This window comes from Chionomys nivalis, chromosome 19, assembly GCF_950005125.1.
Source record: "Chionomys nivalis chromosome 19, mChiNiv1.1, whole genome shotgun sequence".
Taxonomy (NCBI): Eukaryota; Metazoa; Chordata; class Mammalia; order Rodentia; family Cricetidae; genus Chionomys; species Chionomys nivalis.
Genome location: NC_080104.1, coordinates 43,648,419 through 43,665,435, shown reverse-complemented (window position 1 = coordinate 43,665,435; position 17,017 = coordinate 43,648,419). Strand labels below are relative to the sequence as shown.

General features: G+C 46.3%; 1 protein-coding gene across 1 annotated transcript in view; it reads left to right on the top strand.

Annotated features, from left to right (window-relative positions):
• Mypn (myopalladin) overlaps positions 1–17,017 on the top strand; it is a 79,283-nt gene that overhangs the window by 44,380 nt on the left and 17,886 nt on the right. Inside the window, exons 7-11 of the mRNA XM_057751916.1 lie at positions 6,472–6,613; positions 8,841–8,864; positions 11,016–11,132; positions 12,948–13,320; positions 15,486–16,100. Of these exons, the coding sequence (XP_057607899.1) occupies positions 6,472–6,613; positions 8,841–8,864; positions 11,016–11,132; positions 12,948–13,320; positions 15,486–16,100 (1,271 nt within the window). The remainder of the gene's footprint in view (positions 1–6,471; positions 6,614–8,840; positions 8,865–11,015; positions 11,133–12,947; positions 13,321–15,485; positions 16,101–17,017) is intronic.

Here is a 17,017-nt window from a genome sequence, read left to right as displayed (position 1 = left end):
AATCCAGGTCCTCTGGAAGAACCGCCAATGCTCTTAAACCGCTGAGCCATCTCTCCAGCCCTTGTCATCTCTTATTGACACTGCTAAGCCATCTAAGCCTTAAGAGACAGCATAAAAGCAACACAGGAATATAGCATCTGTCACGTCCACTTGTTACAGACAGTGCCAACTCTTCAAAGGTAGCTGAACTACCAAATCTCTGCTGGTCCCAATAGTCTCCTTTCCCCCCATTCTCAGCACCCACCATTTCAAATCTTAGGTGTGCTAAGATCCCCATCTCCCAGAGCGCATGCCTCACATGCTCATCATAGGTAAAGCTTTTTATAGTTTAGGATTTTCCCAACCACCCTGAAAGCTACGTGTGATGTGCAGACAGAAGTTTAAAAGGTGAAGTCTGGCACACTGACACAGGCCTCTAATGCTAACCACCGGCAGGCTGAGACAGAAAGAGGCTGTTCGAGACCAGCCTGGGCTGCGTAGAAAGAGCCTTTCTCAAAAACTAAGTTTGAAAGGTTTTCTTTAAAAATCTGGGTTCAGAGTATAGTTTTGTGGTTAGGTACTTACCTAGCAAGCACAATGCCCTGGGTTTAACCCTCAGCACAAGAGGAGGAGGAGAGAGAGGGAAAGAGAGAGAAAGAGTCAGATAGGACCCTTTAATAGTCTTTATATTTAATTTCCAAGATCAATCCAAGCATTTGTTTTAACTACTTTACTGGGGTGACTCTGAACACCTCTCTCTGATTAGATGTTCTGATTGGCAGATGAAAATGCCTTTGACAAATGAAAGTGGAAAAGTGAATTGATCATTAGATTCAGTGTAGTCTATAAAAACTATTAGCCAGCTGGTGGGAACCCAGCTCAGATGCACACTGTGAGGAGGTTTTCTCTGCCCTCTGAATGTGAGCTCTCGCCTCCATAAATGGGCTTGTCAGGGGACACGGGGCAGCAGGGTAGGCTGGGGTTCAGATTCCAGAGAGACTTATCAGCTGCAGTGTGCTTGCGTTAGTCTCCGTCAGCGAGGGCAGGATTGAGGTCACAGCCGCTGCCCGTGTCATTAGCGAGTTTCTGAGTCACAGTTACCAAGGATGGTATTTCGCCACCAACTGATGATAGCAGGTGATTTGCATATATCCGTTCAGGTTATTCTGTCTCTGTCTCTCTCTTCAGGGACTTCTGGCAGCATGGCTCCTGGACTCACTTTCTATACGGTCCAACAAAGCATTTCTTTGCCAATGATGGCGAGTTGTCGTTTTTTCAAAGGGACTGATTAGAGAATTTTATTTAACTCCTTTTCCCTTCTTTGATGATCTTCCTTTTATAGAAGGTTTAAGTGAAAAGGAGAATTGCCTGGCCAAATGGTGACAGAGTTAAGAGCAGACTATGGGGTTCTGAGTTTACTCAGAGAGGGGGTGCCTGTGCCTCTCGTTTGTTGTGCATTGAGTGTGTGCTTATGAATCCTAGGCCCTGCTCTGCCTGGGAGCCACATCCATAGCCCTCCTGTAGTTGTTGTTGTTGTTTTAGACTGAGCCTCACTAGCCCAGGCTGACCTTGAACTCTCTAAGTAGCTGTGGATGACTTTGAACCTTTGGTCCTCCCACTTCCACCTCCTGAATGCCAGGGTTACGAGGTATTTGTGCCCACACCCAGTTTATGCAGTGCTGGGAGCCAAGCCCAGGGCTTTGTGCCTGCTAGGCAGCCTCTGTACCAACTGAGTTACCCCCTGAGACCACTGTCGGTGTTTTGTTTCTTTTAATTTTTTTTAAGTGGGTTTTTTTAGAGCCTTTTTTTAATATTTATTTATTTATTATGTATACAGTAGTCTGTATGTCTGCAGGCCAGAAGAGGGCACCAGACCTCATTACAGATGGTTCTGAGCCACCATGTGGTTGCCGGGAATTGAACTCAGGACCTTTGGAAGAGCAGGCAATGCTCTTAACCACTGAGTCATCTCTCCAGCCCCCTCTTTTAATTTTTTATAGAGTTATTCACTTATGGGGGGTTGGGGTGGGTACAATACATGCGTGACATCAGAGGCAACTTACAGGAGTCAGTTCTGCCCCCCGACCATGTATGTTCCAGGGATGGAACATAGGTTGTCAGTCTTGGCGACAAGCGCCCTTCTGCGTCAAGCTGTCTTGCCATCCTTCCTGTGTTTTAAAACAGTCTGTGTACGGCGTTAGACCACCCTTCCTCCCCCAGACATCACCAGAAACACTTCGCTCTGCTTTTGAAGAGAACAGCATTCACACTTCTGGGGTGTGGAGGGAGGGAGGCTACCAAATTAGAATCTTGCTCCTGTCGCCTCCCACTCAATGGCAGCTGCCCTGGCGGGCTTTCAAGGCTGCGGCAGCCCTGGCTCTGGCTGCTTCAGCAGTAATTTGAAGAGCATAAGGGGGCAGGGGAAGTGAGAGTTTCAAGAACGCTACATTATATAACAGCAGAGGCAGGAAACCCGGAAATAACTGGGCCAGTGGCCAGATCCAGGTTTCTGAGGACTTCAGGGTCCCTCCCAAATCATCGAATCCAGAGACTTACGCTGCCTGGAGTACCTGTGGCAACCAAGTAGCAAAGGGTCTTCTGTCTATGTTTTTGTTACGTGTGTGTGTGTGTTGCTCACAACACGGACCAAGTGTGAAGGTCATAGGACAACTTGTGGGAGTCAGTTTTTTCCTTCCACCATGTAGGTCCTGGGTTTGAACTCAGATCCTCAGGCTTAGTGGCGAGCCCCTTTACCTGCTGAGCCATCTCACCATCTCCCATTGGTCTATATCAGTACATCTTTCTGGGCCAGCTCCAGCCTAAGGCTCTGTACATAACCACCTGCGTCATGCCCAAAGATGCAGAAACATCTGGATTTTCAAATGATAAATAAAAAAATGAACCTTGGAGCTATTCTTACAAATATGTATATATTTTATTTTATATGTGTGAGTGTTTTGTCTGCATATATGTATGGTACCCCATGCATGCCTGGTGTCCAGGGAGGCCTGAAGAGGGCACTAGATCCCCTAGAACTGGAGTTACAGACAGTTGCGAGCCACCATGTGGATGCTGGGAATCAAACCCAGGTTCTCTGCAAGAACAAGTGCTCCTAAGTGATAATGCATTTTAGTCAACAAGGGAGCCGCTGTTTCCGAGATCTTCTAAGCAAGAGCCCACGTTTGTAACACCTGACACGGGGCAGGGACAAAGCAGGCACGTGGTCGAATTTACCCTGTGGTAAATGCTTCTATTTCTGGAAGGTTCGGGAAGAACAGAACAATGGGCTCCATGCTGACTGTTCATGGGGATCCTCCAGACTGTCAGCTCTGTCATGAATGAGCTCGAAGATGATCTGGTTGTTGACAAATACGGCAGAGTTGTACTTTGGACACTGTTTTACCTTGGGAGGCTGTGGACTTTTGACTATAGTGACTTCAGTTCAGATCCATAATTTCTAGTAAAGATTAACTCAGCCCTCCTCAATTGAGGGCTGATTGATTTATCCTTTAGCAAAGTGAGATGAATGTAGTCAAGATTGAGCACCTTCTGAGTGTGTATCTGTGTTTTGTTATTGTAACAAACCACCGAAGGCTGGGTCCTTTATTTTAATCCAAAACAGTATCACAACATTAGAAAACACATAAGATCTACTGCTGTGATAAATGCCATGCCATTCATGGCTTAACCAATCTGTATGTATGTGTAGCCGCATGAACTATCTCCTTAGGAGACTTGGTGAAGACACAGGTTTTCCAGGCTTACTGGTGCAGGCCTCTAATTCCAGCCTTCAGGAGCTGGAAGCCGGAGGAACAAGAAAGAGTTCAAGTCATCCTCAGCTACAAGTTTCAGGCCACTTTATTTGAACAACAAAAGCAAAAACAGCCACAGCAAGATACCCCCAGCTGGGGGCTGGAGAGGTGGCTCAGAGGTTAAGAGCACTAACTGCTCTTTCAGAGGTCCTGAGTTCAATTCCCAGCAACCACATGGTGGCTCACAACCATCTGTAAATAGATCTGGTGCCCTCTTCTGGCCTGCAGCATACATGCAGACAGAATACTGTATACATAATTAATAAATAAATCTTAAAAAAAAAAAAAAAACACCTTCAGCTGTGGAGGCTGAAGAAATGCCTCAGGAGCTAAGAGCAAACACTGCTCCCCAGAGTACCCATGTTCAGAGAACCGCATCAGGAGGCTCCCAGCAGCGTGTGGCTGCAACTCCAGAGACTCTGGGGCCACTCCACCCACATGTGTGCACACACATGGAATTGAAAATAAATTCTAGGAAAAGAGAAAGACGCCTCCGCAGGTAAAGGCACTCGTCTCCGAGCCCAATGACCTATGTTTGATCCTCAGGTCACACATGGCGGAAGGAAAGTGCCAACCCCCGCAAGTGGTCCTCTGCTACCCAAATGTGCCCCGTGACACTCATGAGCCCCTAGCCACACAGTACATGAACATGCAGTAGGCTTTAAGGAAAACAAAACACTCCACAATTTGCAGGATAATGACTGACTTTCAACAGCTTTTTCTAAGTGGCTCATAAGATAGCCGTTGGTTATCTTCCTGCAATGAATTTCTTCTGCTTACCCTAGACGCTAGCAGGCCTGCTCCCTACATGGTGGCCTTCCAGGTGTCTTGGCTGACCTCTCAAATAGAGCACAGGTCTCTGCTTTCATTATCAAATGAGAAATTACAATCGCGAGATAGGGCTTCTCTCAGTTCTGGGTAACACAGCCTCCCTAGAGGGTCCTTCTGCAAGAGGGTCCTGCAGATGAGCTGAGCCGCAACCCACGTGGCTTGTGGATTCTCTGCGTGTCCATATATCCATTTTATAAACCTGCCATGTGTCATTTACACAATCCCTTCTGCCACAACCATTTCTGTTGTTGTTGTTTGCTTGTTTGTTTGTTTTTCTAGAGACAGGGTTTCTCTGTGTAACAGACCTGGTTGTCCTGGAACTCATTCTGTAAACCAGGCTGACCTCGAACCCACAGAGATCTGCCTGCCTCTGCCTCCTGAGTGCTGGGATTAAAGGAATGCGCTACCCTGCCTGACTTTTTTTCCCACCACCATTTTTATTGACTTGATTTCCTAACCTGTTCACCTCAGCAGTAATGAAAACTCCACTACATATTAATTCCAGAGAGATGCTGGACTGCCAATACAGGTTTCAACAGGCTCCGAAGTTGGCATTTTAGCACAGAGCTTTCTCCGAGGTCAGGGAGAGGACGGAGCACACAACACATGACATCGTCTGCCCTCCACCTTGTCATTAATAAGATGTGTGGGGAAATGAAGAATATCTGGGATTTTCAATCCAATAGCACGTTTATGAGTTCATAAACCACTCCATGTTATTCAGGTCATGAATGGTTTCCACAAGCCAATTTGGCACTATATAAAGAACCAAATCCTGATGTTGACTACAGTGCCGCCTGGCAGTCATAAAGCCACTGCACAGACATCTCTGAATTAATGCCAGCTGCTGTGTTCAGGGAGACCAGAGTTCTACCTTTTGACCCTGGGACAAGACCTTGTCACCTACAAAACTCATGCTGCAAAACTGGGCAGTTGACCCAAACCACCCCACTTTGTGGTATTTTTTTTAAGTGGGTTTATCATTTTTGTGTTAGGCATTACTCATAGCTGGTGTGTGTGTGTGCTGGGGGGGGTGTCTATGCAGCCCACATCACTAGACAAGGGTTACAAATGTGTTAGGGCAATGCACGAAATATCAGAAGCTTTATTTAGACAAGAATTATAAAAAACAAAAAACATCCAAATTATAAGAGTGAATACAAAAGAAAAAGAAAGAAAACTAACAAGTGAAAACAAAAATTACTAAAAAAAATTATCTCCTTTATTCAAAATGTTTGACCTAATACTTAATAAATTTGATTAGCACTTAAATGGAGGCAAAGGCAAGAAATAATGAAGAAACGGTCCTGGAAGGGTTGGGTGGCGCTGTCTTCCAGACTAGACTCAGTGTACATTCCCTGGCTTGAAGCTGCCGGAGACATAGATTTGCAAAGAATTATGAGGTGGAGACTGTGTCCCTAAAATCCCGCTGTGGGATGCGGTCCCCGAGCGCTCAGGTGATAACATACTCCGTGGGATGCGGTCCCCGAGCGCTCAGGTGATAACATACTCCGTGGGATGCGGTCCCCGTGCGCTTAGGTGATAACATACTCCGTGGGATGCGGTCCACGAGCGCTCAGGTGATAACATACTCCGTGGGATGCGGTCCCGAGTGCTTAGGTGATAACATACTCCGTGGGATGCGGTCCCGAGTGCTTAGGTGATAACATACTCCGTGGGATGCAGTCCCTGAGCGCTTAGGTGATAACATACTCCGTGGGATGCGATCCCCGAGCGCTCAGGTGATAACATACTCTGTGGGATGCAGTTCCGAGTGCTCAGGTGATAACATACTCCGTGGGATGCGGTCCCCGAGCGCTTAGGTGATAACATACTCCTCTCGTCCCAGATGCTACAGAACCTGTCAGCCTCTGAGGGACAGCTGGTTGTCTTCGAGTGCCGGGTAAAAGGAGCCCCGTCCCCAAAAGTCGAATGGTACCGAGAAGGAACCTTAATAGAAGACTCTCCGGACTTCAGGATCTTACAGAAGAGTAAGCGGATGCTTTTCTGAGTCTTGCCTTTTTAGACAAGTGTTTCATATAGGTTTGTCTTTGTGTTTTTTAACAACAAATTAAATAGATAGTAGGAAGCCAACATAAAGGGGCAAACAGCAGGTAAGAGCACTGGGTGTTCCTCCGGAGGACCGAGGTTCAATTCCAAGCTCCCACAGGGAAGTTTACAACTGTCTGTAACTCCAGTTCCAGGGGCTCCTACGCCCTCTTCTGGCCCCTGCACTGCAAGCTCAATGTACACAGACCTAACCTACGGGCAGAAACATAGGCACAAAAGAACTTTTTAAAAATTTTAAACTAACATAATCACTTTAAGAATTATCTCCTAAGAATAAATTGTATTGTGTGGGTATATATTCTCCAAGATTTCTCTATACATATTTTTAATTTAAAAAGATATGTATCTTTATTAAATATATATATATATAATTGATTTTACTTTTTGAGATGGGATCTCACTGTGTAGCTCTGACTGACTTTGAGTTATAGACCAGGCTGGGCTTGAACTCACAGATTCATTCTCCTGCCTCTGCCTCCCAAGTGTCGTGACTAAAAGCATGTTCCACCACGCCCGACTACAACTGATTTTTTTTACACAAAAGTTCATAGACACCTTTCCATATTAATATAGTTTTCTTACTTTTATTTATTATTTTAAAGTTTAGTTACACATATGTATTGTATGTGTGCATACATGTACTACAGCAACCTCTGATGGCAAGGACAAGTTGCGGGCAGAGTTTTCCACTTCCACCGTGTGTGTCCTGAGGATTGAGCCCAGGTGACCAGCCTTGGTGACAAGTGCTTTTGCCCACTGAGCCATTTTGCCAGCCATAATATAATGGTTTTCTTTCTTTCAGTAGTAAGGATTGAATCCAGGACTTTCTGCATGCCAGGCAAGAGTTCTGCCTCTAATCTAGTCTAAGCCATGGGCTGGTGGGATGGCTCCATGGATAAAGGTGCCAGCCTTCAAGGCTGACAACTTGGCTTCAATCCCCAGACCTGTACAGTGGAAGAAGTGAACTGACTTGGGAAGACTTTTCCTCTGACATGCGTGGGGGCAGCAACAGTGATAATTTGGCACACTGTTTAGCTGAGAAAAGACAAACACTTCCATACTTCTGTGTATTGTGTAGAAGCAGATGTGCCGCAGATGCACAGTATTTGCTGAATGCCTACGATCGGATAGATGTCTGTGGAACGCCTGTACCTAGTGGTAGGCACTTGGAGGAAAACCAACCAATTGTAAGATGGTGAACTGGCGTTCCAGGATCTTTCCATATCCTGAGGCTCTTAAGCTTACAAGCTTACTGAATGAAGTAGATATGTTTTAGAGGCCCGGGAGGGCCCAGAGCCAAGAAGTATTTCTCAAACATCACAACCTTTCTCCCAGGTGAAGCAAGGCATGGGCCAGTGAGATGGCTCAGTAGGTAGAGGCTCCCGACTTCAAGCCTTAAGACCTGCGCTTGATCCTGGGTTCTGAAGGACGGAAGGGAAGAGCCGAGTCCTGAAAATTGTCCTCTGGCCTCTACATGATTGCTGTGGCTTGCACAAGATAGATAGATAGATAGATAGATAGATAGATAGATAGATAGATAGATAGATAGATAGATAGATAATACATACATACATGCATGATAGATACATACATACATGCGTAAATGATAGACACATACATAAATACATGATAGATACATAGATACATGCATGGATGATAGATGCATAGATAGATAGATAGATAGATAGATAGATAGATAGATAGATAGATAGTAGACAGATAGGCACAGGTAGGAAGGGTTTTGATGAATATGATGGATGAGCTGAGGTGGGGCAGATAGACAGATAGATGATGGATGGGTGGATAGATAGATAGATAGATAGATAGATAGATAGATAGATAGATAGATAGATAGATAGATAGACAGATAGATAGACAGATAGATAGACAGACAGACACTAGTCCTTCTGAATATCCCTGCCTGGGGTCTGAAGCTCATGTTCACTGAAGCATCATTTAGCAGCCTCCAGCTGTCCCTCTGTGACCTTATTAAGGTCACCTGTACTTGGGTTATTAACCTTGACGGATTGTCCTTATCCCTTCACCCCCAATTAAGCCAGACATTGAGACTCTACCGGAAGCTTCTGAAGGAAATGCAACTTCTCAGTAAAGTAGACGCTCACGACCCTTTGTTTTTTCTCCCTTTAGAACCTCGGTCCATGGCAGAGCCAGGTAAAATTCGTCTCAATGCTAACTTACTAACGTGTGATGAGTGGTTTGAGATACACATGTGTGGAAACGTAATCATTCTAAAAGTGTGAAAGTAGTCAAGAAAAGGTGAAAATAAAAAGTTCTAGAAAGATCCAAATGAACTCTAGCTGTTATTGTAGAAGGGGGGGAGAGAGGGTGTGCTCAAATTTGCATACCAATTTAACATCTGATATTAGTATAGTTAATTTTCTGTGTTCCTGGGACTGTTTTCCCGGTGACCATCACTCCCACTCATTTTATGCTCTCCTCAAAACGGGGCTTGGAATTTCTTTGATGTCCAATTCCTCAGCTTTTGTATCTCTCAAACTTAGTAGACGAGACGCTGGGAATATTGATTATGAGAACACTTACCTAGCTTACTCAAAGCTATGGGTTTGAACCCCAGAACCAGTCAAAATAAAATAAATACTTTATGGACCAGATTCAGGAATGTGCTGAGATTAAATACAGCGCGTGTGCTGCTTCTTGAGCTAGTTTTGGAGAACGCTGAAGCAGAAGTGAGAGCCGTGAGGCATTTGCCCATAGACAGAGCGAGCCATTTACAAACCTGAGCCCTCGGGCTGTCTTTGTGGCTCTGGGTGAGGAGACGGTTGGCAATGCCATGCAATTCTCTTCTAACAGCACAGGCATTCCAGAAGGAAGCACAGACCATCTGTACTGCATGCCTATGCTAGAGCATAGAATAAAGACCTAAGGACTAACCAGCATTGCCTGCCGCGGCTCCTGGGAAGTTTCTTCTAGAGCAGTGTTCTCAACCTTCCTGATGCAGGACCCTTTAATATGGTTCCTCATGTTGTGGTGGCCCCCAACTATAGAATTATTTTCATTGCTACTTCATAACTGTAGTTTTGCTACTGTTCTGAATCATAACATAAATATATCTGTTTTCCGATGGTCGTAGGTGACCCCTGTAAAAGGGTCATTTGACCCCCGAAGGGGTTGCAACCCATAGGTTGAGAACCGCTGCCCTGGAGGGTTCTAGTTGACTTAAATCCAGCATGAAGTCCTGAGATGCCAAGCTTCCCCTAACGCAGCTGTTTTAGTAATTTTGTTTTAATGACCCTGTTTGTCTTTAGTTTTCAAAAGCATCTAACTGCATTAATTTCAGGATCTAGTCATCTCTGAGAATTACCTGTCATCACTCTCAAGACTCCATGCTGTATATCAGACTGATCCACAGGCATGACCATGGCATTCCAAAGGGAGATGGCTCTTCCATCTCCTCTTCCCCGGAATCTCTCTCTATCAGCGAATTGCTGCTACTAAAACAAAGCAGCCTTTGACTGTCCAGTTTTTTTGTGCTGCTGGGGATCAAACCCAGGACCTCACGCATGAGCTCTCTCACCGAGATACACCCCCCACCCCAGCCTTTTGCCCAATTTTAAACTGTGGCCTTTGTTTTAAATGATCTCGCTGTGAAATTTCCCCATGAAACTAACGAGAGACTGGGGTTCGGAAAACTGTTTTTCTGTTACACCCACACTTCCTTCTTCCTTTCCCTTTGACTCCCCCAATGTGGTTTTTTTTTTTTTTTTTTTTTTTGAGCAGGATTTCTCTGTGGTTTTGGAGTCTGTCCTGGAACTAGCTCTTGTAGACCAGGCTGGTCTCGAACTCACAGAGATCCGCCTGCCTCTGCCTCCCGAGTGCTGGGATTAAAGGCGTGTGACTTCTTATAGTTAATCGTTAGTTAATTTTTGTCATCTGGATTGATGACGTAGAAACAGGGTGTGTATTATGAGTATCCACTGGTCTTGGTTTGTCCTCGTTGGCAGATGCTGAAGAGAATAAGGAATCAGGAGTTTGAGGCCAGCCTGCGCTGCACCTTTGGGGGATGTAGGTCAATCGTTAGAGGGTTCATGCAACACATTATCTCCACTCCCTCTTGTCCAGTACCCAGCCTGTCAGCATGAGCCGTTGGTTTATGTATCTGGACTCTTTCAGCCTCCTAGCCGGTCAGTTTCCTCCAATAGTTACCCGGTGCAGCTGTTTTCAAAGAACCAATTAAGTCAGCCCCTGTGTCAACGTTCATAGAACCGCCATTTGATATCATTTAGTCTCACGGCTCCGTCTCCGCGATTAGGTCGTTAACTTTTCTGTCTTACTGGCACACAGAGGAGATCTGCACTTTAGTCATTGCTGAGGTGTTTTCCGAAGATTCCGGATGCTTTACCTGCACCGCAAGCAACAAATACGGCACCGTGTCCAGCATCGCCCAGTTGGACGTGAGAGGTGAGCGCTCCCTAGTGGTTAGACTGGGAGTGGCAACTTCAAAGTCTGTTTCTGTTTTTGGTTTTTGAGACTTGGTTTCTCCGTATAACTCTCCTGGCTGTCCTGAAACTCACTCTGTAGACCAGCCTGGCCCCAAACTCAGAGATCCGCCTGCCTCTGCCTCCTAAGAAGTGGAGACTAAAGGTATGTGCCACCACTGCCAAGTGCAGAGTATCTTTCTTTCTGATTCATGTATGGATCATAAAGATTTAGATTACCTGCTGTGTAAGTGTGTGGTCAAAGCCTGTTGTGGAAAGACAATAAAGGGCAAGACTGACTGAAAACAAAAATTTAAATTGGGGCTTGGAGAAATGACTCAGCAGTTAAGAAGAGCCCTGGCTAGTCTTCCCGAGGACCAAGGTCCAATATCCAACATTCACGGGGCAGCCTCACAGCCATCTGTTATTCCAGAACCAGGCTCTCCAGCACCCTCTTCTGGCCTCCAAGGGCACTGCATACATGTAGGGCATGCGCATACATACAGGCAAAGCACTCACACCTAAAATAAAGTATCTCTGAAAATTTTTGATTATTAAGGAAGTTGTTCCTGGGAACTGGTGATAAGATGGCCTAGCAGGTAAGGGTCCCTCCTACCAAGCCTGACTGATTGAATTCAGTCCCTGAGACCTACACAGTGCAAGAGGAACACTGATTCCAGCCAGTTGTCCTCTGACCTCCTCCCTCCCGCTTAGGCATTCCTGCATGACTGTATACACACATGCACAAAAATAAAATAATAACAGTGTGAAGAAAAATGTTCTTGTGACGGAGATTATAGTCCAGTTGGTGGAGGGCTTCCCTAGCAAGCCCGAAGCCCTGGGTTCTTTCTCCAGCACTGCGTAAACCAAACCATAAGACCTGTAATCCCAGCACTGGGAACGTGAAGGCAGGAGGATCAGGAGCTAAAGGTCATTGGCAACAGAGTGAGTTCAAGGCCAGCCTAGGACACGTGAGACCCTGTCTATGGACAATGTCCAGTTTTCAAATTCTTATTCCCCTTGCAGCCACAGCCTCCTCAGTGGCCCTGCTGTCTCTTCATAGCTCCTGAGAAAGCATCTCTGTGGCTTTATATAAACCTTTCAGATTCTTAAGAATACTTCAAGGGGTTGGAAGGTATTCAGTAGGTGAAGTGCTTGATTCACAAGCTCGAGCGCCTGGGTTCAGTGCCCTGAATCTACATGCAAAAGTTAGACATGGTAGCCTATGCTTGTAATCGCTGCCCTGGGGAGAAAGAGATCTCTGGAACTCAATGGCCATGAATACCTGAAGTCTTCCTTTGACCTCCACATGTACACACACACGTATGTAAAATACACAGAACATAGCCAGGTATGGCGGCACAGACCTTTAATCCCAGCACTTGGGAGGCAGAGGCAGAGAAATCTCTGTGAGTTCGAGGCCAGCCTGGTCTACAAAGTGAGTTCCAGGACAGGCAGGGCTGTTACACAAAGAAACACTGTCTTGAAACAAAACAAAGCAAAATAAAACACAGAATGTTTAGATTCTAGAGGTAGGGACTCAGGGAATCAAGCCCACCCACATGCTCAAATAAACCAAGCCTGTATTCCGCAGCGCTACACATGCGTACTCGGATATTCAATTCAGTTTTCCTAACATCTTCACCATTCTTGAAAGCTCTCGGGCAAGCATCTTCCTGGTGTGCGTTTCCATGAACTGGTATTTTCCTGCTTGTATGTATGCCCTAGCTCCAGGTGACACTTTCAGCTCAGTCCTGTTGGTGGCCTCCAGCTCCAGTTAATCTAATTGTCCTTTCAGGAAATGAAGACCTCAGTGATAACGGGGCTCTTCACTCCACCAACTCAACGACCACCCTGGCTGTGGCTGAGCAACAGCCCTCCCCACCCAACCCAGTGCCTCGTTCTGAGGAACAGCCCCCAAAGCCCAAGCTTGAAGGGGTCCTGGTGAACCATAACGAGCCCCGCTCCAGCTCCAGGATCGGGCTACGGGTGCACTTCAACCTGCCCGAGGATGACAGAGACAGCGAGGCCTCCTCTGGCAGTGGAGCGGCCAATGCCAGCCACACGAGGCCCAACTCCTTCCCTGAGAAGCTCAACGGACAGGAAGCCAAGACCCCAGAGCCTTCCTCACCTGTCAAAGAGCCCCCTCCGGTTCTGGCTAAACCCAAACTGTAAGTAAAAATAGAAAGAATAACTGTGAGTGTCTGTGTGCCTTCCGTATGTAAAAAGAGACTGACTGTTGATTCGTTCTCAGCAGCCCAGACCTGAATAATCACACAGAAACTATATTAATTACAATACTGTTGGGCCAATGTCTCAGGAGTATTTCTAGCTAGCTCTTACATCTTAAATTAACCCATTTCTATTAATCTGTGTACCACCACGGGGCTGTAGCCTACTGGTAAGGTTCTGGCCTGCAGTGTCTTTCTCCTCTGGCAGCTACATGGCATCTGCGTGACTCTGCCTACTCCCGTGAGTGACCTAAAAATTATAGAGATAGGGGTTGGCAAGATGGCTCAGTTGGATAAAGATGCTTGCCATACAAGCCTAAAGACCAAGGTTCAAGACCAAGATTCAATCCCTGGGACCCATGTGGTAGAAAAAAAGCCACTCTCACGAGCATCCTCTGGCCTCCACACACACACGTGTATACATACATAGGAGTGTGCACGCATGCACACACACACAAACACACTAAAAATTAAATTTAAAAATGTTAATAGTAGAGCTGGACTGGGGATGTAGCTCGGTTACTAGAGTGTTTGCCTAGGGTGCAGGAGGTCCAGGGTTCGAGCCCCGGCACTGCAGTAGGGGAAGTTGGGTACACCTGCAAACACTCAGCAGGTGGAGGCAAGAGGATCTAATGTTCAAGGACAACTTCAATTTCACACCGAGTTTGAGGCCAGCCTGGGCTTCTTGAGATCTTGCCTCAGACCTAAGCAAACAAAAGACAAAGTTGAAAAACATAATTCCAAGAGGGGAAACAGACACTGAGTGCGTGCAGAGCAGACATCTTTGCATCCCCATAAATGCGCTCTTCCACTCATCCTCATTATTAACATTCCACCCACACTACGTGGCTCCTAAATTCGGGAAATGCCTGTCTAGTGAGTTCTCTAGGTAAAGCATTTCTGGACTCTTCCCAGAATAGTATACTCTTTCTTGTACCTAATAATTATTTTTTTTTTCCGAGACAGAGTTTCTCTGTAGCTTTGGTGCTGTCCTAGCTCTTGTAGACCAGGCTGGCCTCTAACTCACAGAGATCTGCCTGCCTCTGGTTCAACATAGTGATTGTTGACTTATTTTTCAAAATGTTTCTTGTGTGTGTGTGTGTGTGATTATGTGCAGCACATGTGTGCAGGTGCTCTTGGAGGTCAGAAGAGGGCGTCAGATCCCCCGGAATTGGAATTACAGGCAAGTGTGGGCCACTATGTGGGTGGTGGGATCTGAACCTGGGTCCGCTGCAAGACCACCCATGTCTCCAGAGTTCTTTCTCATGCTGTGCTTGCACGTGATGATATATGTCATGTGTGAGTGTGTGTGTGTTTGTGTGTGGTGTATGCACGTGTGTTGTGTATGGATTCCTATGCCCAAAGGAAGACATTGCTACCTGCAGTCTCTCTCTGCTTATTTCCTTGAGACACAGTCTCTAACTCAGCTTGGAACGTGTCTGGCAGCCAGAAAGCCCCACTGGTCCTGCTGCCCTCCTCCCCGGTGCCAGCTATGTGCTGCTGTACCATCTTTTTCACATGGGTGCTAAGGATTTGAACCCATGTTTTCAAACCTGCACAGCAAGACAGCAAGTGCTCTCACGTACTGAAACGTCTCTCCAGCCCCCTTTCTCTTTTTAAGAACAAGAAAAATCAAAGGTAACCAGGCAGTGGTGGCGCATGCCTTTAATCCCAGCACTCGGGAGACAGAGGCAGGCAGATCTCTGTGAGTTCGAGGCCAGCCTTGTCTACAAGAGCTAGTTCCAGGACGGGAACCAAAAAAGCTACGGAGAAACCCTGTCTCGAAAAATAAAAAATTAAAAAAAAAAAAAGAAAAGTCAAAGGTGATGTTTATAAGCAAGAGAAGCCTAAAGTTTATCAGGACATTTCTTTTGTTGTTGTTGGTTATTTTTAAAACTATGTGACGTGGCCTGGCAGGAAAGGAGGAGCTTAGCTGAGGCTGGCCTTGAACTCCTGACCCTCCTTCACCAAACACTCAATTGCTAGGATTTAGGCATGCCCCACCATACACAGTGTCACAGGAGGACACTTTCAAGAGTAAAAGTTAATCTCTCTCTCTCTCTCTCTCTCTCTCTCTCTCTCTCTCTCTGCTGTTTTTCATGCAGTGACTCCACCCAGTTACAGCAGCTTCATCACCAAGTGTTACTGGAACAGCAGCAGCTGCAAAATGCATCTCCTTCATCACCGAAGGAGTCCACTTTCAACTTCAGCGCCTTGAACTCGGCTCCCCCGGCTCCCCCTGCAGTGACCATTTCCAGCAAGCAGGTGAAGGGTCCTGCACCACAGACGTCCAGCTTGGCCCGGCCAAAGCATTTCTTCCCCTCTGCAAGCACTTCCACGGCAGCTGTGTCCCCATCCAGCTCCCCAGTCTTCACCCTGAGTAACACTCCTCAGACAATCCAGAGGACGGTCAGCAAAGAAAGCCTCTTACTGTCTCACCCCTCTACACAAGGCAGATCTCCAGGGGTGCTCTCCATCCAAAATGAGCCGGCTCCTCCTGGCCCTGCAGAGCCAGCAGCGCCGCCGCCGCCACCACTACCACCGCTTGCATATCCCACCCCCAGTGGAAACCAGTTTCAGCCTCACTGTGTGTCCCCAACTCCTGTCTCTCCTACCGGTCGGATTCAGAACCCAGTGGCTTTCCTCAGCTCTGTCCTGCCTTCTCTCCCATCCATTCCACCCACCAATGCCATGGGGCTGCCTAAAAGCGCACCATCCTTGTAAGTGTCTTGAAGGTTTGGAGACGCCAGTTAAGAGGGACACATGCACAGAATAGCTTGGCCTGAGCCAGGACTTCAGCGAAGGGATTCTGATATAATCTTACCAAATAGATACGAAATGGATAATGAATGCCTCGTGTCAAGGGGCATGATTTCCTTTTCTCTTTCTTTCTTTCTTTCTTTCTTTCTTTCTTTCTTTCTTTCTTTCTTTCTTTCTTTCTTTCTTTCTTTCTTTCTTTTCTTTTCTCTCTTCTTCTTCTTCTTCTTCTTCTTCTTCTTCTTCTTCTTCTTCTTCTTCTTCTTCTTCTTCTTCTTCTTCTTCTTCTTCTTTTTTAGACAGGGTTTCTTTGTGTAACGCTGGCTATCCTGGAACTCACTATGTAGACCAAGCTAGCCTGGAACTCAAAGATTCACATGCCCATGGGGTGCCAGGGCAGTGTGCCATAATGCTTGGCAATTAAAAATAGGCAGTTCAGCCAGGCGGTGGTGGCACACACCTTTAATCCCAGCACTCAGGAGGCAGAGGCAGGTGGATCTCTGAGTTAGAGGCCAGCCTGGTCTACAGAGCGAGTTCCAGGACAGGCCTCAAAGCTACAGAGAAACCCTGTCTTGAAAAACAAAACAAAACAAAACAGGTAGTTTATTTGGTAGAGCACTTGCCTAGCTTGAATGAAGCCCTAGGTTCAGTGCCCAGCATCTGATAAACTGCGTGTGGTTTGCACTCCTGTAATTCTAATGCTGAGAGTCAAAGGTGGGAGGATCAGAAGTTCAAGATCATCTTTGACTACATAGCTAGTTCAAGGCCAGCCTGGGCTACGTGGAATCTTGTCTCAAAATAATAAAATAACATGCTCTACCTACGGTGCTGAGGTCAGGTGGTCATTTTATCCACTCCAACCTGTAGACACTGACTAGTC